The sequence below is a fragment of the Sprattus sprattus genome (assembly GCF_963457725.1).
Source record: "Sprattus sprattus genome assembly, chromosome: 18".
Lineage (NCBI taxonomy): Eukaryota > Metazoa > Chordata > Actinopteri > Clupeiformes > Clupeidae > Sprattus > Sprattus sprattus.
The window spans coordinates 27,240,554-27,268,053 of NC_137916.1; the positions used below are offsets into that span (position 1 = coordinate 27,240,554).

General features: G+C 43.7%; 4 protein-coding genes across 4 annotated transcripts in view; 3 read left to right on the forward strand and 1 right to left on the reverse strand.

Moving 5' to 3' along the window:
- Nucleotides 1-78, forward strand: part of grapa (GRB2 related adaptor protein a) — an 11,914-nt gene extending 11,836 nt beyond the window's left edge. The window contains exon 5 of the mRNA XM_080857262.1: nucleotides 1-78. This exon is cut by the window's left edge and continues 628 nt beyond it. The gene's annotated coding sequence lies outside the window, so the exon portion shown is untranslated.
- Nucleotides 79-2,768: 2,690 nt separating this feature from the next.
- On the forward strand, nucleotides 2,769-9,011 carry fam83ga (family with sequence similarity 83 member Ga; the record flags this gene model as incomplete). Its single annotated transcript, XM_080856274.1, has 5 exons — nucleotides 2,769-3,224; nucleotides 3,712-3,879; nucleotides 5,531-5,655; nucleotides 6,587-7,254; nucleotides 8,872-9,011. 5 exons carry the CDS (start codon nucleotides 2,769-2,771, stop codon nucleotides 9,009-9,011), a joined length of 1,557 nt encoding a protein of 518 aa, XP_080712400.1.
- A 4,792-nt stretch (nucleotides 9,012-13,803) lies between these two features.
- prpsap2 (phosphoribosyl pyrophosphate synthetase-associated protein 2) lies at nucleotides 13,804-22,550 on the reverse strand. Its single transcript, XM_080855971.1, has 11 exons — nucleotides 22,476-22,550; nucleotides 21,631-21,791; nucleotides 20,525-20,577; nucleotides 19,836-19,902; nucleotides 19,416-19,588; nucleotides 18,129-18,244; nucleotides 17,748-17,803; nucleotides 16,299-16,447; nucleotides 15,889-15,959; nucleotides 15,205-15,351; nucleotides 13,804-14,755 (listed from the first exon to the last, which is right to left on the reverse strand). Exons 2-11 carry the CDS (start codon nucleotides 21,711-21,713, stop codon nucleotides 14,597-14,599), a joined length of 1,074 nt encoding a protein of 357 aa, XP_080712097.1. The 5' UTR covers nucleotides 21,714-21,791; nucleotides 22,476-22,550; the 3' UTR covers nucleotides 13,804-14,596.
- A 2,021-nt stretch (nucleotides 22,551-24,571) lies between these two features.
- Nucleotides 24,572-27,500, forward strand: part of caskin1 (CASK interacting protein 1) — a gene marked incomplete at its 5' end in the record, with an annotated part of 91,194 nt that continues 88,265 nt past the window's right edge. Inside the window, one exon of the mRNA XM_080856275.1 lies at nucleotides 24,572-24,665. Coding sequence (XP_080712401.1) covers nucleotides 24,572-24,665 — 94 coding nt within the window. The remainder of the gene's footprint in view (nucleotides 24,666-27,500) is intronic.

Sequence of the window (27,500 nt, forward strand, 5' to 3'; positions counted from 1 at the left end):
CCAGATGGATTGTGCAGTTTTATCCCCTTTGTAGTAGTTAGTTTGCTTCTGTATGTTTTCTCCTTTACTATTATTGAATCTAATACTAATTCAGTGTTTATACATATTTATTAATTGTAAAACAATCTTATTTACTGTTTCTCATTCAAGGACATGAATATTACTTTGTGTAAGAGCTTACCATTGCTTGTAAATGTTGTTACTGTAAAAAAAAAAATCTATTAGAAAATAAAGTAAATGCAAAGGTATATATAACGTTGTACACTCTGTAAAGTTGGTACACTGTGAGAAAAAGGAGAAACTGACAGCCAGTGACTAATTAACAGCTCTAACTGTTTGTATCCTTTCACGAAGGTAACAGGATGCAGTTAATTCAGTGAGATACAGAAGAACGCTATCTTCAGTGTTCATCCTCTCTACACTGTGAAATCGTAGTGGGGAAATTCTAGCTGGCAAGCTGGGGACACCCAGGGGGGGTGGGTCCCTTCCCATGAAAGCCACGGTGGTTTGGGTGTCAAAGCTTTCCACTCAAAGATACATTTTACATTTACAAGATACTGCACAACAAATACCTAAAACAAATGGTGGACAATCAGACAGACAGACATCTCAACTGTGTGTGCAGTTACGATATGATTTAAGCAGAAACTTGTGGTTTGGGTGGCAAAGATTTCCACTCAAAGATCAATTTTACATTTAAATTTCTAGTCTTTTTTGAATATTTGTGGGAAAACCCTTTTCTCGCTTGCTCTACAGTAGACCTTAAATGGCCTCATCTGGATATCCCAACGGAGCAATGAATCATTCATTAATTACAGTGCACAGAACATACACAATTCTACTTTTAGAAAGAGTAGGCATGTGTAAACACATAATTATTCATGTATTTATGTTTAATTAGCATAACTAACGTTGATTATGAGCTGTATTTTATACGCTACAATGGATGTATATTACAGACAACACTACATTCAGGCTTAACTGTCAACAACAATCTAATGAAGCCAGCCTGCAATATAGCATACATATACATACATTTGAATTGAACTTGACATTTGTATCTAAACTAAATTACGCTACAGTGGGGGGGGGGGGGGGGGGGGTGCCCTTATAAGGACACGTCCCCTTTGGGAACTCAGAGCGTTGCTTTAAAAAACCTGATTCATTCATTTAGTGAGTGAGTTCATGGTCTGGAAACTTTCCACTGGATTCAGACTGAGGTAGACGCATAGCTAATGAGACCTAACCCGAAATTACATCGAAAGTGATGGTTATGCTCACTGATCAAATCGCAAACACTGATGATGTCACAGCAGCCCACGGCTTAGGTGCAGTCAGTCAAACCAGCCTGATGGAAATGGAGCCCTAGTGACTAGTGACTGTTTTAAGGGCAGAGATAGTGACACACACACTCTGAATTTAGTCTCTGCATTTTACCCATCCAGGGTAGTGAGGCACACAGTGAAGCACACTAACCCGGAGCAGTGAGCTGCCTTCAGCGGCGCCCGGGGAGCAGTGATCAGGGTTAGGTGCCTTGCTCAAGGGCACCTCAGCTGTGGATGTGGGCATGGGAGAGTAGTGCTCTACCACTTCCCCCGCCCACATTTTTCCTACTGGTCGGGGATCGAACCGGCTACCCTCAGGTTACCAGCCCGAAACCCTAACCAGTAAGCCACAGCTGATAGGGATACTAGACATTTTTGCAGTGAAACAGTTTTTCCAACTGAATAGCAGCAATACTGCTGTTGTTTCAAAACAAAGGTGCTTCCTCTATGTCAGTGTTTCCCAAACTGGGGTACGCAAAGGGACGTAGGGGGTACGCGGGGAAAACACTGCTCTATGTCATCACTTTAATCACTCTCCACAGGTGATTGATTGGAAGGTATACCTTACAGATCTTAAAGGTAGAGATGCTCCACTCTATACTGAGCATTCACACACTGTTTTTCCAGCTAAAACTGTGTAGCGGCATAGTGACATTGAGTTTTTATTTACTTACTGCTTAACTACCTCATACACTTTTGTTTTTAGGCCAAGACATCCAAGGCATTAGCCCTAACTGGTTCAATAAACTTGAGTGTGCTTCTAAGAGATGCATCTTCCCAGGTAGACCTGTTTCAATTAACCAAAACATGAAGGGAAAATATTAGTGCCTATTGCACTCGAATACATGAGAGGAGTATGCCAAGCTGCTGAGGGAGTTTGTAATAATGAGGGGGAACAGTTTACACAAAGGTTAATGTTTGAATAAGCGTTAGTTACGTTGTGAAGATGTTGTTCGTCATGGACAAGAGGCAGGATTCCACAACGTATCTAGAAGCTAGACGAGATGACTGCTGTGCTCTATGATACCCAGAGCCAAGAACTGACTCTAAGGCCATATGACAAGAAATCAGGTTTTTCTTCGTCATTATAATCCTTTCAAAAATGTGCTCATGACCTTTACAGCTGTCTCACGTAAAATATGACACATCGTTGCTTCAACCCAGCCCAGTAATGTTCACAGGACTTACCATTGGGAGAACGTGTTGCCACGTGACCGAGGTGTACTTGCCTTTACCTGTCTCTATTCCGTCTAGGCGCGTTGTGGGTCAAATAACCGGAGTCCTGGTGAGAAGAAGACACTGTCATGGCATTTCAGTGGACTCAGAATACTTGATGCCGTTTGAAGATTTGTTGTTAAATCTATGAAAGTAGTATATGTGAGCCTTTAAATAACTGTATATTTTAACATAATTATTTATTAATACAAAACGTGGCGTGTGACAATGGCTTTATCTCAGATTCAGTGTCTGGACGAAGATTATATTAATGTGCGAATTAATGAAACAAAACCTGAGTTTCTCTACAGCGAAGAGCGAAGAATTGCGCTGGAGATACTTTTTCAGGATGGACTGGAGGCGTACGAGACACATCTCAAAGCGCAAAACGTGCTGGGTTTTTTATCAGACTGTGAACTGGAATATCTGACTAGAACCATGATGGTATACAACCCTGGTGGTACAGACCAGTCACAAATTAACGGACAGGGAGAGGATCACAACGTGCCCTCGGAATACTGGCCTGAGCGTTCAGACCATTCCCTCAGCGACCTAGACATGGGCTGGCCAGACATCACAACCTACCGAGGAGTCACTCGTGCAACTGTATACACTCAACCGCCAATGGATGGACAGCCGCACATTAAAGAGATTTTTAGAAAGACAATTTCACAGGCCCAGAAGGTAAGTTTGCCATGGATATACATTATAACAACAGATTGTTGCCTATTTACAAGGATAGCATAATAGGGCAGCAATGCTTGGTCTTAGTTCTTATAATTAGAAAAGTTCTTAATAGAGGCAATGAGATTATTTCATCTTCACGTTGGAACATCCAACAGCTGTTTGAATTTGAAAAAGGCCTTTCTGTTTTCATAGTCCATGGAATCAGTTGTGACACTGTGCTGAGATATCCACATTATCCACCTACTACTCTTATCTGACCAGTTGTTTTATTCAGTAATGACATTTACATTATGAATTCACAGAATGCATTGTAATTTCTCAGCCTAGACAGTAAAAATGTAACATTACTGAAGTAGTCATTTTTTGAACTGTCGTGGCGCGTTAGTGAAAACCTTTCATCAAGGTTTCTGTACACACACACACACACACACACACCACATCACACATTTGACTCATTGAAATCACATTGTCCTTTCCATACCAGGTCATAGGAATTGTCATGGACATGTTCACAGATGTAGACATATTCAAAGATCTGCTGGATGTGAGCTACAGACGAAGGGTGGCGGTGTACATAATCCTAGAGGCCACAGGAGTCCCCCATTTCCTGCGCATGTGCGAGAGAGCAGGCATGCACAAGGGACACCTTAAGGCAAGTCAACGTCTCCTGTCAGAAGTTCAAATTCTCCCACTGCATACTTTTAAAGGTCGTCTAAAGTAGATACAGACTGTTACAGTGATTGTCTGCACTATAATGAGAAAGTAAAGTTGTTTGCCAGACTGGAGGTTCGAGACAAGTTGGGAAAACAAATATTCCGTTCTTTGCCTCATATCACAGTTAAATGAGGATCTGTAATGAATGACAACATTTCAGGTCAGAAGGCATGTTAATCCAGCATTCTGAAGGCCAAACTATCATAATAGTTTTGCCCATTGGTTGTTTCAGTGGGCTTACTGCATCCCATGTCAGACAGAGATATCATTCAAGATTGTAGATGGTTGATGTAGCCATATTCTGTCAGATGTCAATGTACTTCAATGTAATTCTACCATAGCATATTTTCACACCACTGACTCCCAGGCACACTGAAACTAACAGGTCTGGTTGGTCATCTGAAGATAACATAACAGTGTAGAGCAAGGGGATCTGTCTTTGGTAATGCAAGTGCACTTTGAACATACTACACGGTGATACTGCTGGTGTAATATTAGCAGTGGGGGTTTTAACCATCATTAAAATAAGGTTTCCAATGTAGCCATGTTCTGTCAGATGCAAACTCTACCATAGCATATGTCAGACTGAAACTAACAGGTCTTGCTGGTCATCTGGGGAGGAAATAACAGAGCAAGGGGAAATGCAAGTGTACTTAGTACATATTACACGGTTATGTTGATGGTGTAAAAAGAGCAGTGTTTTTTTTTTAACCGTCATTAAAAGAAAGTTTGCATCAGAAATTATAATATAACCTCAAAAACTATTTGCCAACTGTCAGTGTTCCCAGGTTCGGCTGAAAAAAACTCAAGACAGTTATTTACTTGGAGTTACTTCAATTTAAATAGAATTTTCTTTTTCATAATTTATATGGCACCAATAACAATTGAAATTGTCTTGCCTACAATGCACTAAGGAAAAGCATAAGATGTCAAAGGTCCAGACCTGGTAAAATATGGTTTCCTGAGCTGACGTTTCCTGTGCGTCACACTGTAGTTTCCTTTATTGTTGATTGTTTAGCTCTCCCGACCCACAAGGCTCATTACCTACCCTGGTAATGAAACTAGTCTCTTTTTTATGAAATTGATTTAATCAAATAAGATTAATGCTGCTTTCACCTTCTTGACTTAATCAGCTTCGATGACAGCAAAATACTATGTGTCGCTAAATGACCCAAGGACAAGGGGAGACCGATTAACCAGGCATTAATACGGACACAAAGTGCAGCTGTTATTTTTATCAACAGGATTCATCTCAGAGTGATTCAATGTTTCAATAATAGGTTCACGACTACTGGAAAACGGCACAATAGGATCCTTTATTCAGTGTTTCTTCAATGCGTCCCTCGAGAGTTCCTGCGTTTCCTTTTTTGAACTGTCAGTGAAAGCTGTGCAGTTATTCCTAACACTTCAGCTTGTGTACCATGTGAACTTGATTTACAAACTTGTTTTTGTTTGTTTGCGGATATGTGGATATGATTTTGTTTTCTGCAAAGGTTGTATTTCCAGGAAATAAAGGTTTTTTTAAGACTTAATTTAGACTCACAAAGCTTTCACTCTTTTTTATTCTCGTGCCCTTTTTTCTTTCACAGAATTTACGGGTTAACTACACTCAAGGCTCCGAGTTTTGCAGTCGCTCGTCAAAGAAAGTGTGCGGCCTCTTAAGTCAGAAGTTCATGTTTGTCGATGGAGACAAGTCCGTGTCAGGGTCCTACAGGTGAGCTGGCTGAACCTTTTCCAGAATCAGTTATGGCCTAACTAGTTCAGTTCAAGATTCAAGTGTTTTTATTTGTCACATACAATGAAGGTAGTGAAATGTAAAAGTGTCTATGCTCCACAACGTGCAAAAATAAAATACAATTTAAATAAAATAAAATAAAAATAGAATTCAATAAATAAAAATAAGAAAGGAGTTTTAAAATGTGAGATCAAGTGTCTCACTGCCTGTGGGTAAAAACTCCTTCTAAGTCTCTCAGTCCTTGAGTTTAGACTGCGTAGGCGTCTACCAGCAAGAGAGGGGCTGGAGCTACACACCGAGCCGGGCTTTTTTCTTAAAGTCTGTCATTATCCTCAGGCCTTTCCACATACTAGCAGGGTCACCTGTGTTGAAGTCGGCTTCCACTCTGTCCTTATATCGGCACTTTGCAGCTTTAAAGGTCTTCCTCAGGCCATAAGCAGCCACTTTGTAGGCCGCCATGTCCCCCGTAGAAATCGCAGCATTATAGGCTGCAGTACGTGATGATAGTGCGGCCCTGACAGTCCCATCTACCCATGGCTTCTGGTTTGGAAAAACTTTTATTTTGACCGACTAAATAATCTCATTTACTAGTAGGTGGATGTAGCTCCCGACCACTTCCGCAACCGCACTTCAGACCAACCAGGCTGAGGGTTAACCCGATGATGACATCACCCCCCTTTTTCTTCATTGGCCTCCACCGTCATTTACTCCTAGGGTGGGCTCGCTTATGGGATATAAGGCAATTTTTCGGCAACTAGGCCATAATTATCCAATATTTTGACTGCTTTGATGATATTAAGTTCTGGATGGGTAATAATTTAATAACTTCATGAAAACAAAACAGATTATTTAATCTGTCCAAAAACTCTAATTCTGACCTCATTGTGTTTTGTCTGTTGTGTGATTTCAGTTTTACATGGACTGCATCTAGACTGGATCTAAACGTCGTCACGCTGCTCACAGGCAACGCCGTGGAGACCTTTGACCTCCTGTTCAGGGAACTGTTCTTCACCTCCAGGGCTGTGAACCTCTCCAAACTTAAGCTGGATGAGGAGCCGGAGCTTGAACCCGTCCGACAGGCTGTTCCGGAATCAGTCGTCTCCGCCGAGATGGCCCGCAAGCTCTACAGTGCCAAATACACCCTTGTCAACAGCTCCTCTCTGAAGAGCAATGGGACTCACTCCAGCATGAACAAGTCCGGAAATACGGCGCCATTGCCGATGTTCATACAGATGAGACAGCTGAGAATGTTGGCAGAGGAGCCCAAGATTCACCCGGGGCTAGTTGGCATGGAAAAGGCTAAGATGACGAATTACCTGCCCACCTGGCCAGAGCCAGATCCACCTAGCGACGTCATTGGCATCATCAACATCCGAGATCCCAACAAGCCTTTCCAAGCTCACCTGCAGCGCTCCGAGCTCTTTGCGACGTCCGAGGCGATTCGATTCAAGGAGCCTTTCGAGGTGCCCGTAGAGCACCTGCCGGAGAAGGCCACCCCTCGGCCCCGCCTGGAGAACGCAGACGTTCTCGCATCCACGAAGACAGACCCGCTACCGGTGCAGAGCCTGAAGAACAAGGGTGAGGAGGCACGGAGTACACCACTTATTCCACTGCATGGTCAGGAGGGTGTGGTAACACCACCAATAGGAAATCCAGGAATGGCTCATCTGGGTGTCGTTATTCAGTGTGACAGTCACACGACTGGGGTTAGAGGGATTGAAGAGCCACAGGTGGATTCCGAGGTGTCTGCTAGCAGAAGTGCCTCGTTTAAAACCACAAATGCAGAGAGTACAAAGCATGCCAATGTATGTGAACGGGCTGAACACTCTGTCTTTCCGCAGGGTAAGGATAAGGATCTCTGCTCAGCTCCTGACTGTAGTGCGGCCGCGTCTGAACATCCATGTTCCACTGCTTCTAGCAGGCCTAGAAGAGGTTCCGAACATACAGTCAGTGATGCTGAGAAAGTCAGAACCATGGACACTGGTCTTGACAGGACGGACGCCAAATCCAGTGTTAATGGCTCTCTAGTACAGTCTGCTAAAGACCCATCAACATCCGATAAACATTTTCAGTCTAATGGCAATGTGCCTGATAGTTCTAAGTCACCCATAAATGTAAATGGACTACATACACATTCAGGGAATCCACATGGTAGAAATGTTGCAACTGAAGGACACCATCCCTCACTGAAGTTAGTCTCTGGCAGTGAGCAGACGCTGGACAAGAAACCCATTCAGAGCACAAAGACTTCTATGACGAATGGTAAATCTTGCCAGCCGGACAATAATCACAGGGTTCTGAAAGAGGGGAAAGCTAGTATAGATACGAAGAAGGTTGAAGCGCAACCAATCAACCAACAGCTATCTAAGGAGGAGATAATGGAAGGGGTGAACAGGGACTCTGGATCTCAGTTAGTGCAGCAGGAGTCAGGCAGTCAGCGCCAAAAAGCAGCAATGCAACTCAGCTCCTCCAAGCTGAAAGAGAAGAAAGAGGTCACTGAAGTGACGGCCGACAACAAAAGACCCACTTCATCGGCCAAGGAAGTGAAAGACGTTCAGCAAAACACGCACTGGATACCAGAGGACGCGCTATATATATCAGAGGGGGATGATGACCAGAAAGAAATTAATCTAGCAGTACAAAACAAGCCATTATTTAAAAAGCCAGAGCCGGCAGCAGTTCAAGGTACGAGGGATAAACTCTCAAATCCATCTCCGATGAGCAGGCGTGCTCAACCAGCTAAAGCGGATGGCAAGAACGTTGGACTGTCAAACGGCAAGGTGGAGCCTGCACTGAAGAGTGAAGCTGAAAGACAGTTGGAAAAAAGGGGCTACTCCCCGCTGTCCCATGGACTTAGCAATGGCAAATCCCATTACAGATCAACCCAAGATATCTCCAAACAGCCCAAGGTAGAGAGTAAGGTTGGAGTACGCCTGCAAGAGAGGAATCCACAGGAACAAGCGAGGACCAAGATGGAAAGTGATGGAAAGAAGGTAATTTATGCTGTTTTGAAGCTACGTTTTTACACTCTCGTAGGTCTAGGTGTATGGGGGCATGTCAATCTATGACTAAATTACCAGAAATGTGTGAGGAGATTTAGTTTGAAGTTTTGTTTGGATTAGTTGTGCATCTTGTCTGAGAGAAACAGCCTAGACTTGTTTTTTGTACTCTCACCCAGTGCTCATTGTCTTGCAGTTATTCCGAGCTCCACCCACTCCGCCTTCCAGAACACCGCTTGCAACACCTCCACCTACCAGAACACCACTTGCACCAGCTCCACCTTCCAGAACACCGCTTGCACCAGCTCCACCTTCCAGAACACCGCTTGTCAGTAGGACTGAGGGTGCAGCCAGAGGCCCGGGCGTCAAACCCGACTCCACATCCCCCAGTGCCAGGACAACTAAGCCTGTCAAAAGCTCGTACTTCCCGGGAAGAGTGTTCAGTGCAGCCAGGAGCAAACCAGTTAGCTCCCTGACTCCTGAGCAAGGGGCACCCAGGGGTATTAGTCCGAGTAGTTCAACTCTTTCACTCGCAGGACCTTTACTTGCACAGCAGAACGCAGCTCAAACCAACTCCCCTCTGGGTCAATCGACGCCTGTGTTGTGTAAAGCAAAGACTGACAAAGCCACATCCAAACTTTCCCTTCCCAAAATGTCGCACTTGCGAAGCTTGAAAGACAAAATGACCAGGTCACCAAGTCAGAAAACGTTGGCGAAAAAAGATGCAGTTTGAAGGGGTGATGTCCATTGATGGACTGTATAATCAGTTGCAGTATTTGTACAATGTTTTTTTTTTAGGTACTAAAATGCAAAATTATGTTTGTTTATTTTTAAGGGATAAGGCATGAAAATGGTTTGATTTGTGCATGCCCTGAATGAAACCTTTTCCATAGCAGGTGGTGGGACCCTGCAGTTTATTTAAACATTTGAGTTTATATCCTATAATGAAAATGATCGAAGGAGACAGCGTTTTTGCATATCACTGAGAGAAGAGACACACCCTTGTCTCTCGTGCTCTTTATATGGAAATGTAAAGTTTTATAATGCTCGAGTAGGTGAAGTAAGCAAACACAGTGATTAACTCATCATATTAGAAATATATAGAAATAACAAGCAATTGGTGATTAACATAAAAACAAATAATAATACATATGCAGTCATTGCACCACCTCCAATATTATATTCCCATAATTTAGTTTTTTATTTGTTCCCGTTTGTAGATATTTATCTGAGCCTTGTAAACAAGTTTTGCATTCTCCACGCCAGGTGGCCCCTCTTTCAGAACCCTGTGAACCAACTAAATATGTGGCTTAAGATTCTTCCTGCTTTCTGTCACGTGCTAAATCCAACGGCTTTAAGAAGGTTATAGAATCCTGAAAGGCATGCCGCTGGTAAAAAAGATGCCAGATTATCTGTCTGCTAAGCTTAACCCTTCAATAAGGAAACAGGCAGAGCCTGATATGTCACCTTCTCGAGGTTCAGTGAACCCTTTTCTCACAGTGACAATCTGCTAGAATGTCATCTGTGCTGCCATCAACATGTTCAAAGATGGTGGGGAAACACATCGTCATACCCAGCCTTGCTCCTGACCTAATTAGTCCATGTTAACCTAGAGGACTTTTGTATGTCCGATCAGGAATGTGAAGTTCTCCTTTTGGTTGTTGTGGAAACAGCTTTCAATGCTTGGTGAAAAAGTGGTTCTTGGCTTTAAAATGTTTTTTTTTAAAAATGCATTTTTAGTATGGCCATTATCACACATTACGAAGCAACAACAAAAGATAGAACAGCTGCCACCCTTCATGAGGTGTGCAGCTCTTCCAGAGGCCCTGGGGGTCTATAGCGCTCGTTAATTTGAACGTGGTACACGTGTCAAACGAGAACGGGAATGATTCTCTTACATGTGCGATCAGCAACGACTTTACTGCCCAGCAGAACATTTACGAGCGGCATCACATGCAAAGCGTTCGCCTATCTGTTACAACAGGCAAATTATGTCTCGTGGCTAGGCCCACAGCTGCGTTGAAAATATCTCCTCAATTTTGTAAAAACTTTTATAAGAACTTGAGGTGGTTTACACCCATATTGAGTTTTGTCACACTCTTATCTCACCAGCCAGTGGCTGTTGTTGTTTTTTGTGTTAAGGTATAGAAATTGTGAGTGTTTATAGAAATGTTTTAGAAAGGTTCTACACTGAAAAACAGGAGTAAACAAGAGTGAGCATGATCAAAAATGAGAGACAAGCACTGTCAATAAAATGCCTTCATTGGAGCCATGGCTTTGAATATGAATTTGTGCTTGGTTTGGTATCCTAATTTACCCCTGCATTTGTATTTGGATCAATCAGATGATTTATTTATGAAAACATACTTTGTGTATAGAGGAAAATGGAACATAAAAACTAAATGGAACAACTAAATAATGATTATTGTTACTTTTTCACTATTGACTACAGGCCCAAGTCAAGACATCCCTATTTATTTTTCTTTAATATTGACATAAGGCGAAATGTGGCCAAATAAGAGTTCAAGTTTTACTAAATTATAATCATTGCATCCACATCCAAGGGACTAGTTGAAATGTATTGACAGCATGAAATTACATGAACTTCACTGTTGCTCTTAGAGAAAGGTACAACCAAAACAGTTTTCCAAAGAAGTGGTAATTTAGATAAGGGGAAGGATAAAGCTAAAGTAAATCTAGGCTTGATGAGGTGAGAGTTTCTCTGACCTGTGGGACACTAATACCTTAGCATAGATGAAAAAATGCTGTTGTGTTTTCTTAGTCCTGATTGCCTGCCACAATCCACATGCTCACGTCAAACAGGAAGTGGAATGATTTCCCTAAATGTGATTTCAGTAATGACTCTCCTTTAGGGTGAAACAGTTCAGAGCGGCTCTACATGTGAAGCTATCTACTATCTTTAAGAACAAGCAAACACTGCATAGTGATAAGACCAGTTGAGACAAGCTCCACAGAATAAAAGAACATTTATCTCTAGGGAAATTACACGCACACCACAGCTCCAGAATAAAGTGTAAGTGACTAAAAAGTCTTTTTAAGAAATGTCAACAAAGTAAATATTTGTCATATTGAAGTTTTCCACTGAGAGACAGGATTAAACAGTCACCTGTCTACAAAAGAGAACTGAGGCCTTTCTGAAGGTATGTTTAAAAAGCAGTGTTTCTTTGTCACTCTTTTTACAGCACTTGTTTACATTTCGGACCTTGAAAAGTGTAGAACATGCATACAGAAATCCCTCAAATGAATGTCCACAGGGAGACACGCTTTGATGGTAGGTCTAGCAAAACAAAACTGGGCATACAGGGTATTTGTTGAAAGTGACTCACTGTGCAATAAAATGAGTTTGTCTAACAATCATTACTCAAATGATGTAAACAATGTCGCTTCATTCAGTATAAAGATAAAATAGTTCTTCGTTATCTCCTTTCCAAAGAACCAGTAAAACAAATCAGTACAGGCCTCATTTAAAACCAAGTCTGTTATGCTTGCTTCAATGTACTCAGTTTAATCTACATAAATCAGGAATTGCAGTTTTTGTGAAACACACAGAGGAGGAAAAATAACCGATATGATTTATACCAACTACTTAAGTAGTTGATTAAACCTTGCCAAAACCTGTGTATAACTACTTTGATAGTTGATTAAACCTTGCCAAAACCTGTGTATAAGAGTTGACTTCAAGTGTAGTCTCACAGAACAAGCCTTTTTTTTTCTCTCAATTGTGATATTAAAAAAAATGCCCCTTCCTCCAAGAACTTAATTGGAAGTGACTGATGGTGTGGAACAATATCAACTTGACACACTAACAACTTTGCACACCACACCTTTCACAGGAAGGGATACTCCCAAACAGTGCCTGTTCCTTCCCTTTTCCAAAGAAGAAGCAACTTAGATAAGATGAGGGCAAAGTCAACAGGAGTCGAAGCTAGAGTGTTGTTTGACTAGTACGGGAGTGTTGTCTTGTCACATGTATAGTTGTTATAGGTGGTCAACTGAAAACAAAAAGTCCAAGTCGTGTTTTTGTGCTAAAGCAGTCCTCTTGTCTGCCTTAATCCTGACACTCAGGCTGCGTCCCTAAAAGCTATGAAACAATGCGTGGATATCACTCTGTATTAAATCCCAGACTGTGTTGTGCAAGCACCTGCATGTTGTGCTCAAGAGACCATGCTGGCAGATGGAGGATGAAGATTGAGGAGGAAGCGCACGCATGCCAGCACGCACGCACACACACACGCACGCACGCACACACACACACACGCACGCACGCACACAAGCACGCACACACACACACACACACACACACACACACGCGCGCGCGCACACACGCACACACACAAGCACGCGCACACACACACACACACACACACACAAAATACTTGGAACAACTCATACCCATTATGTATTTTTGGCACCATTATGTCTTTGAAGAACAATAGACGGGGCGCAGCGGAGCATAGAGGGAGACATAAGTAAGATGTATGTGAGACACTTTATGCTGGTAATGGCTAAATCTTAACCACCTGGCACAGTGATCATTGTATCAGGTGCCCCCTGCTGCATGGCCCCCGTACTGCAGTCAAAGGGTTGACTCGTGATGAAATGGATGAGCATGTTCCCCCTGGTGGATTCAGTTCCCTGTAACACCACCATCAAGACTTTTAACTTTAAATCACTGTAGTCAAAAGACAAGAGCATCTTAAATGTCAACTTTGAAACCACACACAAAAGAGTCCAACATTTGGTCTCCATTTGTTTTTTTTGTTTTTTTATTCTTGGCCATCAAGTGCTGTAAATAAATACAAAAGCCTGAATTATTAGTATGGTTACAAAGACCCTGCAATTGCCTATTTCGTTTTGAAATGAAAGATTTAACTTCTCTGAGGCAACATATCCTGAAGTATCGACCACGACCCGTCACCAAAGCTACAGTGCACACACACATGGTCCCAGTGATCAGTGGCAAGAATTCTTCAGGTAGACATTTTAAGTATTAGTAGACCAGGTTGGTAAGAAGGGGGGAAAAAAAACAAACACAAAAAAAACACATTCAGTCTACTTCTTCACCTTCCACTTACAGCAGTGATCATATAGTTTATGGATCTTTGACAGTTGGTTTTCAAACTGCCTCAATGTTAAACAGTTATCTCAACTTTTAAGTGCAGCTCCAGCCTGCTCCATATGCACACACACAACAAAACATGCAGTGGCACCATAATTACACCAACAGATATGAAGGTAGATACACCTAGTCTGGTACATAGCAGCCGCACAATACTGTTTGCACTACGGTACATTACACCAAAAGTGTGACAGAAGAAGATGCTTAAGCGCATAGTCCCTCGGTGGGGGGAATGCAAAGAGCTTGACTGCCCAGTTGTAACATTTGTTTTCACGTACCCGATAAAACGCAAAAGAGATGCGCTCTTTTAGCGAATTCATGATAGCCGAGAGATATCCAGTGGCTTTGAGCCCGTCGTATAAGTTAAAGGCATCGTGAACAGAGTGCGACATCGATCGATAGAAGGGGGAGACGATTAATAAAATAAATAAGCTGACGTGAAACTGACCTGAAACGTTCCTCCTTCGAGTGTACTCCGATATCTCACACTGCATTAAGACTGTGACCTCGTTTAATCCTACCGCTTGCCAAAACAAGTCACACATGCTACTAAATTCTGAACTGCCCTCCTAAGCACACAGACATATTTTAAAGTTAGCTAGAACTAAAAAAAATCGAAATATATAAAAAAACAACAAAAAAAACAAAACAATAATGGTTAAGACAAACAAGCGTTGACCCTGCAGCACATCTTCCCTCCGCGTGAGAAATGCATGCTGGGAAAAGCCTTGACCTCTTCGCACGTGATTTGTCTGGCAGTTTGGAGGAGGTGGAGGTGACGTCAGTCGTCCAGGCCGATGTTGCGGAACAGGTAGGACATGGACTCTCCGTTGTGGATGCGGCGGATGGCCTCGGACAGAATCATGCTGATGTCCACCGTCTTGATCTTAGGACACTGCAGCTTCTGGATCTCGTGGGGAATGGTGTTCGTCACGACCACCTGCGGAGAACAGGACGCAGAGAGGACAGAGAGGCCGTTAACAGCAAGGCCACCGAAGGCTGAAACGCTCTGCTGTGTGTGTGTGAGGTGAAGTGCACTTTTCACCTTTCCGTGCTCCTCGGGGCATCAGTTCCATATGGAAAAGCTACTGTAGGCCTGTGAATGGTTTCCCACTCAAATGAAATGTCAGGCAGAGGCAGTACCTACAAGTTGCACTGCAGACCGCAGACACTGACCAACTCATTTCACTGCCGGCAGAGGCATAGCCCCGCTCACAGACAACGCACCGAGGCTGAAGCTTATAGCCGCCAACATCAAAAATTTCAAAGATGTTTGAGCTCCATTTGAAGAGTTTTGACGACATTGTTATTACTAGGGCCACGTATTGGCAGAAAACTCTTCAATGAGCGCTCATGCAATGTGTGTGTGTGTGTGTGTGTGTGTGTCACCTCGTCGATGGCAGACTCTTCAATGAGACGCGGCGCATCGGATGACAGGATGCCGTGCGTCGCCATGACGAAGATTTTGTAGGCCCCCCGCTCCTTCAGAGTCTCTGCCGCTGCCAGGAAGCTGTCCACGTCATCGATGATGTCGTCCTGTGAGGGCAAAGAGGAGACAGTCACGCTCTCTTCTTCTAATGTCTAACCAGCATTGCCTCTACTTAAAATATTTCTTTTTCTTGACTGAAAAGATTACATTTTGCGGGTATTGCACCATTTGCCTTATGCACAAATACTGATGAAGTATTAAATAAAAACAGGGCCGACTTGACCAGTCATTACACGTGTTTACCGGAAGTTGGAAGAACAGACCGGGGGGGGGGGACGACCAGCGCTACATAAAACAAGCTGGCTTGAACTAAGTGCAGCCCAAAGCCAGCATGATGAACAGAGAGGGTTTGAGCCATGAATACAGAGCAGTGTGTTTCTTCTCAAAGCAGTGCAGAGGCTCACGATGATGGCGATGTGTGTGTGTGTGTGTATGTGCGTATGTGCGTCTGCGTGAGTGTGTGTCTGCGTGAGTGTGTGTCTGCGTGAGTGTGTGTGTGTGTGCGTGTGTGTGCGTGCGTGCGTGTCTGTGTGTGTCTGCGTGAGTGTGTGTGTGTGTCTGCTCAAAGCAGTGCAGAGGCTCACCACGATGATGGCGATGCGCCCGCCCACATCTCCCACCACTGTAATTGGAGGCTTCTCTTTGGGGATCAGCACTGGACAGCAGGAATGGAAACACACACACACACACACACACACACACACACACACACACACACACACACACACACACACACACACACACACACACACACACACACACACACACACACACACACACACACACACACACACACACACACACACACACACACACACACACACACACACACACACACACACACACACACACACAGGAGAGCTTTAAGCCATCGTGGAGGAAATGAAAGCTGCCTCGCGCTGTCTGCCCATGATGGCCGGCTCTCTAAGCTGCACGGGCGGCTGAGGAACATAAGGAAGGAATAAGGAAGCGGAACTGTGACAGCTCATCTTACATGGGATTTCCATGCTGGGATGAATAGCCCCCGAGGTTTTGACGGTGGGGGGGGAGTGCCGCCCATCCACGAGGTCCGACTCGGCGTCCTGCGCCTCTCCGTGGATGACGGCGATGCCCAGCCGTAGCCTCTCAGCGAACGACTGCGCCCTGAACATGAATAGAATAGAATATATTTATTTGTCATTGCACAAGTGCAACAAAATTGAGGTGGTAGCTTTCAGACTTTAGTGCAATTGAAAAGTAAAAAACAAAAACAATACAAATATATACAATATAAATAACTATACAGATTTACACTATAAATACTCAGGGGGGTGGGAGTGGGGGTGGGGTGGATTCGTCTGACACAGCTTGCAGATTTGATCCTGCTATCTACCGTTAACAGACACAGGCATTCACAGGCAACACTGGTGCCTTTATGCTGTCTGTGCGGGCAGCTGATGTTCCAGAGAGAGGATCAAGTCGTCCGTTATGCACAAGCTTTTAAATATTCGCCCCCCCCCCCCCCCCCCCCCCCCAGCAGATATGTCATCAGAAACTTGGATTGGCTCATAAATGAATCTGTGCAAGGATGGATGGATCGAGCGCACAGCTGCATGGACACAGCAGAATGACCAGCAGGGACGGAGATAAAGTGATTCAGATAAGAACTTTATCGAATCATGTCTTGACTAAATGTACTGAGGCGAAGGGATACAACATCAACTGTCTTCAAGTTCTCCTGTATGTCAGTTTAGAATCCTTAGTTTACCAATTCAAAGATTTTTGTCTCAAAGACTGTCTTTTTTTAAGCATGTGAACAATACACACATACACAAACACACAAACACACACACGCACACGCACACGCACACACACACACACACACACAGGCATGCTACACTACTGTTACTGTGACTCACTGAGCGAATGGAAAATTACCTGATTTTCAAAAGGTAAAGATGGTACATTTCTTTAATATTTTCAGATCAGCTCATCTTCCTTTCACTTAAAAATTCACAGTAACAGAAATGTTTCTCAAATCTCAAACTTAGCCACTGTACATACATACAAAACATACATACATTCATACATACATTGCAATAAAAAATAAAAACATGGAGGATAGGCCCAAATCTTTACCATTGCATTAAAATGACTCAGCAATTCAATACATTTGAAGCGACCCATATCTTAGACTTGAGCCACCTAGTGGACAACTATAATATAAATAATGAGACTAGAGTCGTGTCAAAAATAACACACTGATAGTGTGGTAAAACATATGGGGGGGGGGGGGGGGGGGGGGAGTGAAACTAGATGCTAGCAAGTACACTGGAGCGTTCATGTGTCCCACAGGCTAGACTAACAATACACTATTTGTCCATCCTATAATGAGGTACAAAGAAAGACCTTCTTACAGGGGCAGATCATTGGAGGCAGGAAGCTCAAACAGTGGGTTACTCACCTCTTAGCAGATGATGGAGACTTGGCCACAATAACAGCGTTTCTGTAGTCAGGGATCTGTGAACATGAAGCACAGGTGGTTCACAGTGAATGGAAGGGTAAAGTTTAACTGTTGACACACGATAATAACCCAAACACACAAATGTCTGCTCAGCACTTTTCAGGACCAAGGCCTTCCTACTGGAGACCAAAACAAAGGCTGAAGTTGGTTCCTGCAGATAAGACACATGTACACATGCGCGCACACACACACACACACACACACACACACACACACACACACACACACACACACACACACACACACACACACACACACACACACACACACACACACACACACACACACACACACACACACACACACACACACAACACCTACCTCCTCCTGAATGTACTGTAGAAGGAAAGGAGATGCACGCAGGTTGTCCACGGGAATGTTAAAGAAGCCCTGGATCTCTTTCTGGTGTAGGTCCATTGTGATGAGATGGGTGAGGCCTGCACAAGGGGTTGTGTTTTAACACATTTAAAAACATCACAGACACGTGACCTGAACTTCAACTCCATAAACAAACTCTCAACAGCACAGGGAAAACATTCTCAAGATGGCCAGAGTTTTCTTCAGACGAGGAAAACAAACTCCCTGAGGTGCATAGAGCACTATCTGCCTGACCTTTGAGTGAACTGTTACCTTCAAGTGCTGGATGCAGGAGAAGGTTTTTTGCAGTAGTTTATGCCAAAGGAGCTTGCTAAGCAAATCCATTATACACCATAACAGAACTCAGCAGACAGTGTATTGGCATTAGGCACTTTCCCTCCCTATGACTGAACACGTGATCCACTGTAGAATAATCAGATAAGGGAACTATTGACTCAGTGAGGCCGTTCTCGTGAGATAAACATTTCTATAAAACTGCAAAAACTCAAATGCTGACATGTTATAAACATTGAAAATAGTTTTGTCAGTGAAGCTGTGAATTCAGCATGTTTCTGCACAGACAGATACTTCGCAACACGTATTTCTGCTTCGCAAAACGTATTTCTGCTAAAGGAGAGCAATGGAAATGTTACTTAAATAAATGCACGTGCCAAAGGAATGTGACAAAAATAAACACATTTCCTGTCAACACGCTGTACAGCCAAGCTGTGAAGACACTCCGCAACAAAAAAACACTGTCTGAATTTAAGTCATCATGTTCTCAGAGACTCTCAATTTAAGAATAAAGCCCTTTCATCTGTAAAGCAAAGCAGGGATCTAAATGTTTAACCAGAGCCTTACTTTTGAGGGCAGGTTTGCAGTCCACAGGCAGAGGCACAACACTAATGTTGAAGCTCTACTGTGTATTTATATGTAAGGCATTAGCTTAACCTTCAGTGTTCATTCGTCAGAGTATAACTGAAATCACAGCTCACTTGAAAAGTGACTAGGGGGTCTATGACCAAAACATTACCAAAATAAACAGTGCAACCTGCACTGGGCAAAGTTTCAAGGGTTTAGCTTTTCTCTTCACAAGTGTGTAAATAGGTGATTGGCTGAAGAGAAAATTGAGTAAAATATCACAGCTTTCCATTGTTCCTAAAACAGTGGTGTGTGTCTGGTGTGTGTGTGTGTGTGTGTGTGTGTGTGTGTGTGTGTGTGTGTGTGTGTGTATCAGAACCTCCCCCTCACCTGCTTTGCACATCATAGAGGCCAGCAGCTTGGAAACGATGGAGCCCCTTTTCCTCATCTTGCACTGTTTGCTGTAGGGAAAGTATGGGAGGACGCCGATGATGTTCCTGGCACAGGACGTCCGACAGGCGTACACCATGATGAGGAGCTCCATGATGGTGGTGTTGACATCCCTGCAGGTGGAGAGGAAGGCAGAGGGGGATGGTGTGGGGTTTATATCGCCCACATTTCTCCTCAGGACGGACTTCAGTTTCCATCGGTTAGTTATCTTAAAGCTAAGAGTAATTACGCAAGTGTTGAGCGCAGAGATACAATTAAAATCTTTATTGGGGAAAAGGAGGTTTTAATTGCCCATTTCTGCCCAAAGCAGTGGGCTGGTTGGAGGGTAATTAGGAGTCAAATCAAATCTTCCTTACTTACTTGGACACAGTCTGGATGATAAAGACATCCTTTCCCCGAACAGACTCTTGGATCTGTACCCGCGTTTCTATGGAGACAAAGATGTGCCAATCAGTAACTGCTAAAGTCAGTCACGTTTACGATTAAAAGCTGTGTTACATCATTTGTGTTAAAAATGCAAAAACAAAGCAGTGCGAATCTGAGGATGGCTCTCTCTCGTGAAGCAACGACAGGGAGCTGCAACATAGCTCGGTATTTAACGGTTCCGAAGCCGAGCGAAAAAACAAAGCCTAGCGCTCAGTGACACGAGTCACCCTAGCGACCAGGACTGTGTGTGTTATGTCCACAGAAACGTAGACGTACGCGAGCCTGACTCTGCACAAAGCTTGTCAGTTTGATTACAAAGACAAGAGATCCAGCGCAGGTCTCCCGACACACTGTGTTTTGACTGTCCACTGCTCAGGCATGCAAAGAATGGACCAGGCAGTAATACCGCCATGCAAAACCAACAGTTCAAGGTCAGCGGGGCCCAGCAGGAGTGAAGCGAGGCGCTCTCCCTGATAGCACGTCTAAATGACACACACACACACACAGCATCCCTTTCGCCTTCTATCTGCTGCTGTCTCTTAATGCCTTTAGTAAGCTTAAGGGCTGCAGTTCCCCCGTCTGTTTTTCCTAGCGATAATAACCCACCAGTCTGTGAGTCTCACCTCTGTTTGGCTCCTGATACACCTGCACCTTTCCAAGCTCCACACCCAACCGCCTGCAAAGGAACAAAACACACAGTACAGTACAGCACACTGGTTGGGTCCAGCATTTCTAACCACCAGGCACCAGTGACATCTTAAGCAGAAAAAGTAGCCAGTTCTCAACATGATTTTAGTCTCTCTCCTAAATATAGACTGGCATGTGCCAACTACTGCTATTTTAGGAGCAGGGACAGTTTCCACAGAGACTCAAAGAGCCATTAGGAGAGGGTGCCAAAGCTGTTTCTTTTCAGCTCAACTGTGTTGACAAGAAAAGGTTGGGCTCTACTTCTAACAGGGCTTTTAAAAATGTCTTGAGGTGTCAGAGAACAGGATGTGATGTGTTTCATAATACAATAAAAATCTCAAATTTCCAAGCATATTTTGACTCTAAATCTAAAGTTTCACCTGAACCCGCTTTGTGTGAAAAGACCATTACCAATTGCCTTAAAATACAGAAATGCATAGATAAAATACAAAATAATTTACTTAATGAAAAATATGACAGTAGGCTGAGCATGTTTGCACCATAAAAGACCAGAGGCATCAAATGGCATGTTTGGTTCGCCCTGACTGAACTGATCCTAGCAACAAATCTTACAGAGTGAACAAGAGTGTTCATCTAAGGGAAAAGAGGCAACGTGCAGCATGTCATACGTTTAACAACCAGAGCATGACCTGAGCCTACAACCGTTACATCATGTGTTGTGAAAGCAAATCGTGGAAGGCAACTATACAATTATATAAAGTACCTACATATGTACCAAGTGTGTATATGTCGTTGTCTGTTTTGCTTTGTGTTGCTCTAGGGTTAACACAATGTACAGAGGACTTGTTTTTAGAACAAGAGCTACAGCAAGATCAAGCTCAATCAATTTGTTGATTTCCGACTCACAACGACTAATGATCAGCACAAGACTTGAGACATTATGAACGCCGAAGCATCTAGGATGAGAGCTGAGAATGCGTTAAATGTCATGTCTACAATGTTGAATGCCCACACCCACTCTGAAACTCGTTATACCCACTCTGACACTCTTTATACCCACTCTGACACTCTTTATACCCACTCTGAAATCCTCTTGCTTAACTCCCGACTAGCGGGGTTGGAGTTGGCGGAGAAGATGATCAGGCCTCCTTTGGTAGCGTTCATGTCCAGTTGTTTCCCCGTCACCGCCTCAACTGACTCATGCAGTGGCTCCCTGGGCTCCCAGGCACTGCTGAGCCCTTCCTGCCAGCACAGAACCAGGTAGCTAAGTGTTTATCATCTGCACTATTGTCACTAATTGGCCCACATTTCTTTAATGAAGCAGTGCAAACGTTTTAGCAATCACCTTACATAAAATACCATTTACAGTAACTGTTATTTCCCTGCCGACTAAACCCAGTTGCCACAGAATGGGTAAACGCTAACAGACTTGTGACATTAGCTAGCTAGCTCAGTAGCTACTTTAGCCTGGGTAATTACTAGTACAAGCTAGCTGGCTAATGTTTCTGTTGCGTCTGTCGTCGCTTGCTAGCTTATCACTGACATCCATTCTTAGGACACCATGGCTAGCTAGAAAGCTAAACCTAGCGAATTCCTCGTGACATGCTGACTGGCTGACACCCATGAATGGTGCGATAGAAAGTAAACAGAGGAAGTAGCTAGATATTGCATTTTAGTAAAAACAGCACCTCTGCAGCAAACTGACATGCTAACAACAAGTAGTTCGGCTACATGAAACAACCACCCCCCTTGACAGCTAACGTCAGCTATTGCTAACGTTAATTCAAAGCTTCAAACCATCCTCCCCTCCTGTTCAGGACAGCATCGCTTCTATGAAGTTCTAGTACGATGAAAGGCACTGTTACACCTAATTGTCCTAAGAGCTGTTACGTAAATGGTATTAAAGAAGTTTAATTGAATTCTCACCAGTTTGTGTTCTTTGTTAAATATTCTTGGATAATCTGAAGAAGCAACCCTCTACCTGTCCAACCATCCAACCAAATGCTACGAGTTTTAACCAATCAACACACTTCTGCGTGAACCGTTAAAAGTGACGTCAAATATCTTGAGCCAAAATGGCGCCCTGAACAGACTATAGCTTGACTACAGTTTATACAGTTGCCTGACCGAAGTGAGATATTTAATCGAGGATATTTCTTACTAACTCAAATACGGCTTTTCAATTAAGTTCACGCTTGATACCTGACGTAATAATAGGATTATTTAACAATCTGCCAGCCTTTCACTAGAGGTCACTGTTGGTCAGTTTGTGTTGTGAACAATTAGGCTAATGAATGACATGACATTATTCAATCTGACCACAAGATGTCGCCAAAATTACAAAGAAGGCTATCATGTTTGAACTTGGGAATGTGAATGTAAATTGCATGCATTATTTAAGTCACCAAGCACGACCAGTAGTTGTAGCAGTCCGAAAAGTAAGAAGAGTTAAGATATTTCCATTTCGTTTTTATTGAAGGCCTAAGCCTTCATCATATTTATCTACAAACCTGGTGAAGGCTATTTCTGTAACATGTTGTTTGGTGTGGAATTTTCGGTAGAGTCCATTGAAGTCTAGGCATTCCCTCTCTCTCGCTCTCTCTCCCTCTCTCTCTCTCTCAAACACACACACGCCCACACAGTCGCTATTCATGTTATTGAAATGTGGAATCATATCTTTGGAGGGGAAGCTGTCAAGAGGACTATCATCTTATCTCAATAGGCCTACATGGTGATATCAATATTTTCTTGAAACATGTTTCAAGGAAGCAGCAGTAATGCATCTGTAATTGATTCATTTTTGTTCTGATAACTATGGTGTATTTTAGGCTTACAAGGTTGCCACAGTGTTCTCTAAAGAAAAAAAAAACCATGGAAACCTGGAGGAAACAGACTGTGCTCTAATTTCCATGCTCCTCAGAATAAACCCCTGGTCCCCAGCAGACCTAAAACTAGGTCTTGTTGTTCAGGTGGCACACAAAGACAAGCAAGTGCAACCTGCCTGCTCCTGTGTGAAGCCAGTCTGTTTGAAACATGACATGCACTGCAGAAGGATCACAGCATGAGGATGATGCAAGTAATCGTGGAGATCAAATGTGTTTATCCCCTAGTGGTGAAAGTGTGTCCGTGAAGTCCGTGTTTTCTAATGCAATCGTACAGGAATAGGATTTAGCAGCGTCGTTTCTCACTTGTATGCTTGTATCCATGGCAGCGGAATAGTAGGTCTACCTCCGCATCCCCTCATGTTTGGCTGCCTGTGAGTGCCTGGTAGAGGGAGGAGGGGTGGTCCTGCGCGCTTGGTTCCGCCCTATGGATGCAGCGGAGCCATTTAACATTGCAATCTCAGCCAGCTGCACGGCGGGGCGATTGCACAGCCTGCTCCATGTAGATTCATCATAGCACCGAGAGACTATACTGGCGAGACGAGGCAGCGAATATAGCCTACTGGAGCGCACACGCAGCGATGGCAGCGCTGGCTTCTGTTTATCTCATGCAGGCTCCGAATAGCATGGATAAGCAACCACGACGAAAAGGATTTTGAAAACACGTCTATTGTGATTTTTACGTCTTTTTAATTTAGCAGTTTAATGATGCGTTGTTTTCATTTGCATTGAGATTGCAGCAGTCGGAATCATGCTTGCAGCTGATTCTCAGATAGAAAGCATTGTTGTTTGAAGAGGAGAAAGCATTGTCAGCCTTGTCATCTGAATACTTCGATTGTAAGACAATTGCAGCTAAAGTGTGAATTGAACACTCTTCGCTTTTGGGCGTGCGTTACAATAACGTCGCTAATTACTGTGATCATTCATCGTTTTGAACTGGAATTGCATCTGTTGTTCTCGTCACGCTGTGAACCAGCTCTCGGAATTCGAGCATCCTTCCGTCCGAGAGCAACCAAGCCTCTCTGCACCCTGCAGAACCATCGCAATAGGGAGGGAACCGCAGAGAACTCGCTTGGGCTAGAACTAACTCCACACAGACGATGTTTTGGATGTAAAACTAAATAAATAAATAACATAAAAATGGGGAAAGACCAGGAATTGCTTCAAGCAGTGAAGACGGAGGACCTGCTTACGGTGCAGAAGCTCCTGCAGAGGCCCAAGCCCGGGAAAGCAAGTAGGGACAATTTTGTATTTGAATGCATGTTTCCCTACAGCCTACAGCTAAAGGGGGGGGGGGGGGGGGGGGGGTAAAGCAACGTTTTGCAAGCTGAAACATCATATGAGCTAGTTTTTATTTGTCCCTCCCCTATCACGATCACGTCGAAATGCCTTTACGACTTGTCTGTAGTGGGTGTGTTGAAATGTGTAGGCTATGTTTGGCGTATCAACCAGGCCACTGAGGCCAGTGCTGAATGAGTGCAAGCATTACTGTGTGAGTGATATGCCCGTGCTGTTTCCACATGGAGGGCAGTTCTACTCGTATCTGAGCTAACGCAGCCTTTATATTCATTCAAGATTCAACTATCTTTAACTGCCAGTAGGCTACCAAACAGCCTCTTCCATGTGTTCACCATACCCTTCATATCTAGTCACGTGAGATGCTCGTCAGCAATGATTTTCACACGAGATAGTGTATCACAAATGTATTGTGTATGACACCTGGTCGTCCAGCGGAGGTGAACGCCCCCAACCTCCAGCTTGGAGTCTTTTAGTGTTTAGGGAAAACCGTTCTATACTATGCCATTAATATATTCTTTAGGGAAATCCCCTTGCCAATTGATGCTCACTGAATAAACACATGGAATTTTCTGAGGAGATGGGTCACAAAACATCTGTTTGGATTGTGATATAGGCGGTGAAAGGTGCTTGCAGATTCAAGAGCACAGGCTGCTGAAATAGTATGGGTGTTGCATCTGATCACTGATATCATGGCTCCCTATGCTTGGGTACACTGTGTGTGTGTGTGTGTGTGTGTGTGTGTGTGTGTGTGCGTGTGCGTGTGCGTGTGCGTGTGCGTGTGTGTGGGTGCGTGTGTGTATACTCATGATAGGCTATTACTTGTTAGAATAAGCTGTAAGCATGAACAAACAAACCCAAATTGAGTTTACTCTGTCGGTAGAGCATGCGTTTGAAATGCACATCAGACATCTGCTAATGCAAATTCAATTAGCATGGAACATTGCAAATAATTCAGTTTCTCTCTGTCTGTTTCTGCATTTAACACCAAATTGACCGTGGACCAAATTCCTCACATCCCATGGTACTGATGAATAATCTGTTACATATCTAGACAGCTGCAGCGATCAGTAAGGAATACTCGGACAGACGCAAAGCTGAACAGGAGGATCAGCCTCTACTATTCCATGTCCATCTCATACCCGATGGGAATATTTACATCTGTTTTCAGAGAGATGAAGGATGTGATCTCACATCAGCTGCACTCTGTTGAATCCAGCCAAGAACCAATGTGATCGTTCCATGTCAGAGCTGTGGATTCAGCTGTGCTGTTAGGAAGCATCTGGTTATTTATAACACAGACATGAGATGTCTCAGGTGCACACATATATGTATAAACACTTAGTGCCGGGGCGCACATATTGATACCTATCACGCACACACACACACACATATACACACACACGCACATATACACACGCACATGCACACACACACACACATGCACACACACGGACGTACACACACTCACACACACACACACATGCACACACACGCACATACACACGCACACGCACCTATACACACACACATGCACAGATGCAGGTTTCAGACACCTTTACTGTTTCACAGTGTAGGTGTTTTACCTGTTATCTCACTTCTATATGCATACACATGCACATTCACTCACATGAGCACTTAAAACAGGCGCGCTATGTCTCTTTGATCTCTGATGTTTTCGCCACGGTGTCTCTCCCTGGATAAGAGAAGGCCGCCCTCGGGGTCCTAGCTGCGTAGAAGAGCAGAGAACACGTCATCCACGTGACGTGAGGAGAGGGAGCTTCTCTCTGTGCTCTCTCTATTCCCTTCCCTTCTATCTCCACACACCGGTGTGGCAACACCCCCCCCCCCCCTGGCTCCCTCAACACAAGGGTGCCTCATGCACACTGAAGCACATTCAGAAAAGGGCGGAGAGAAGCACATTCATGGGATCCGCGAGAGGAGATTGTGACGTTGACGGAGGGAGAGCAACATGTGCGGTTAGCCGCCGACCGGTGTGGTCATCGCGGGGGCGTCCTCTCCGTGAGCCACCACCAGCACGTGAGGAGAAGAACACGGTGTGTTTCTTCTCTTAGTGGCACTGGTTGTTCTGATCAGAAAAGACAAATCTGACGCCAAAGAATGTGAACACTGTGGGTTTTTTTTCCGTGTTGTGTAGCCTAACCTCTCACACGTTATCTTGAATGGGGCATGAGCCCATGACCCAGATATGATTCAGTATTCACAGTCAGGGGCGAGGACAGTCCTCCTGGGACACACAGAGCCTTCACAAAGGGCCAGCTTCAGAAATGAAATGGGATTTTTGCAAGTTGCTGATGATTGCTTTTCAGCTGGTCCTTGACTTTGCTAGATTTGTGTGTGTGTGTGTGTGTGATTTGTGTGTGGGAGTTGGCTCTATTGCCATCAGAATATTTCTGTTAATTTGATAAATCCAGAGTCAGTACATTATACTGTGCTTGATTCAAGTCTTTTTTTATGCTGTTTAGCCAGTACAGGCATAACCCCCCCCCAGCATTTATTAACTACATTTTAATATGCTTTGTGCCTGAGTCATCGTTATGGTATTAGTTATAATAATATTAAACCAAATATTGATTTCTTGATTTGTATTCCCATTAGGCTAGTACCACTGCCTTTTTTTTTATAATTATTGGTTTTCCAATATCTGATTTTGTAAGTCACTTTGGACAAAAGCGTCTGCTAAATACTATAGCCATAAACATAACCGTACATGTGATCCGTCTCCTATCAAGCAAAAGGCTGCACTCTCCAC

Excerpts from the sequence above, each read along its gene's own strand:
- prpsap2 (XM_080855971.1), bottom strand. The coding sequence starts at position 21,713 with ATGAACGCTACCAAAGGAGGCCTGATCATCTTCTCCGCCAACTCCAAC. Across the intron at positions 18,245-19,415 it reads CTCTATGATGTGCAAAGCAG|GCCTCACCCATCTCATCACA; the intron begins GTGAGGGGGAGG and ends CCCCTTGTGCAG. Across the intron at positions 16,448-17,747 it reads TCTCCATCATCTGCTAAGAG|GGCGCAGTCGTTCGCTGAGA; the intron begins GTGAGTAACCCA and ends ATTCATGTTCAG.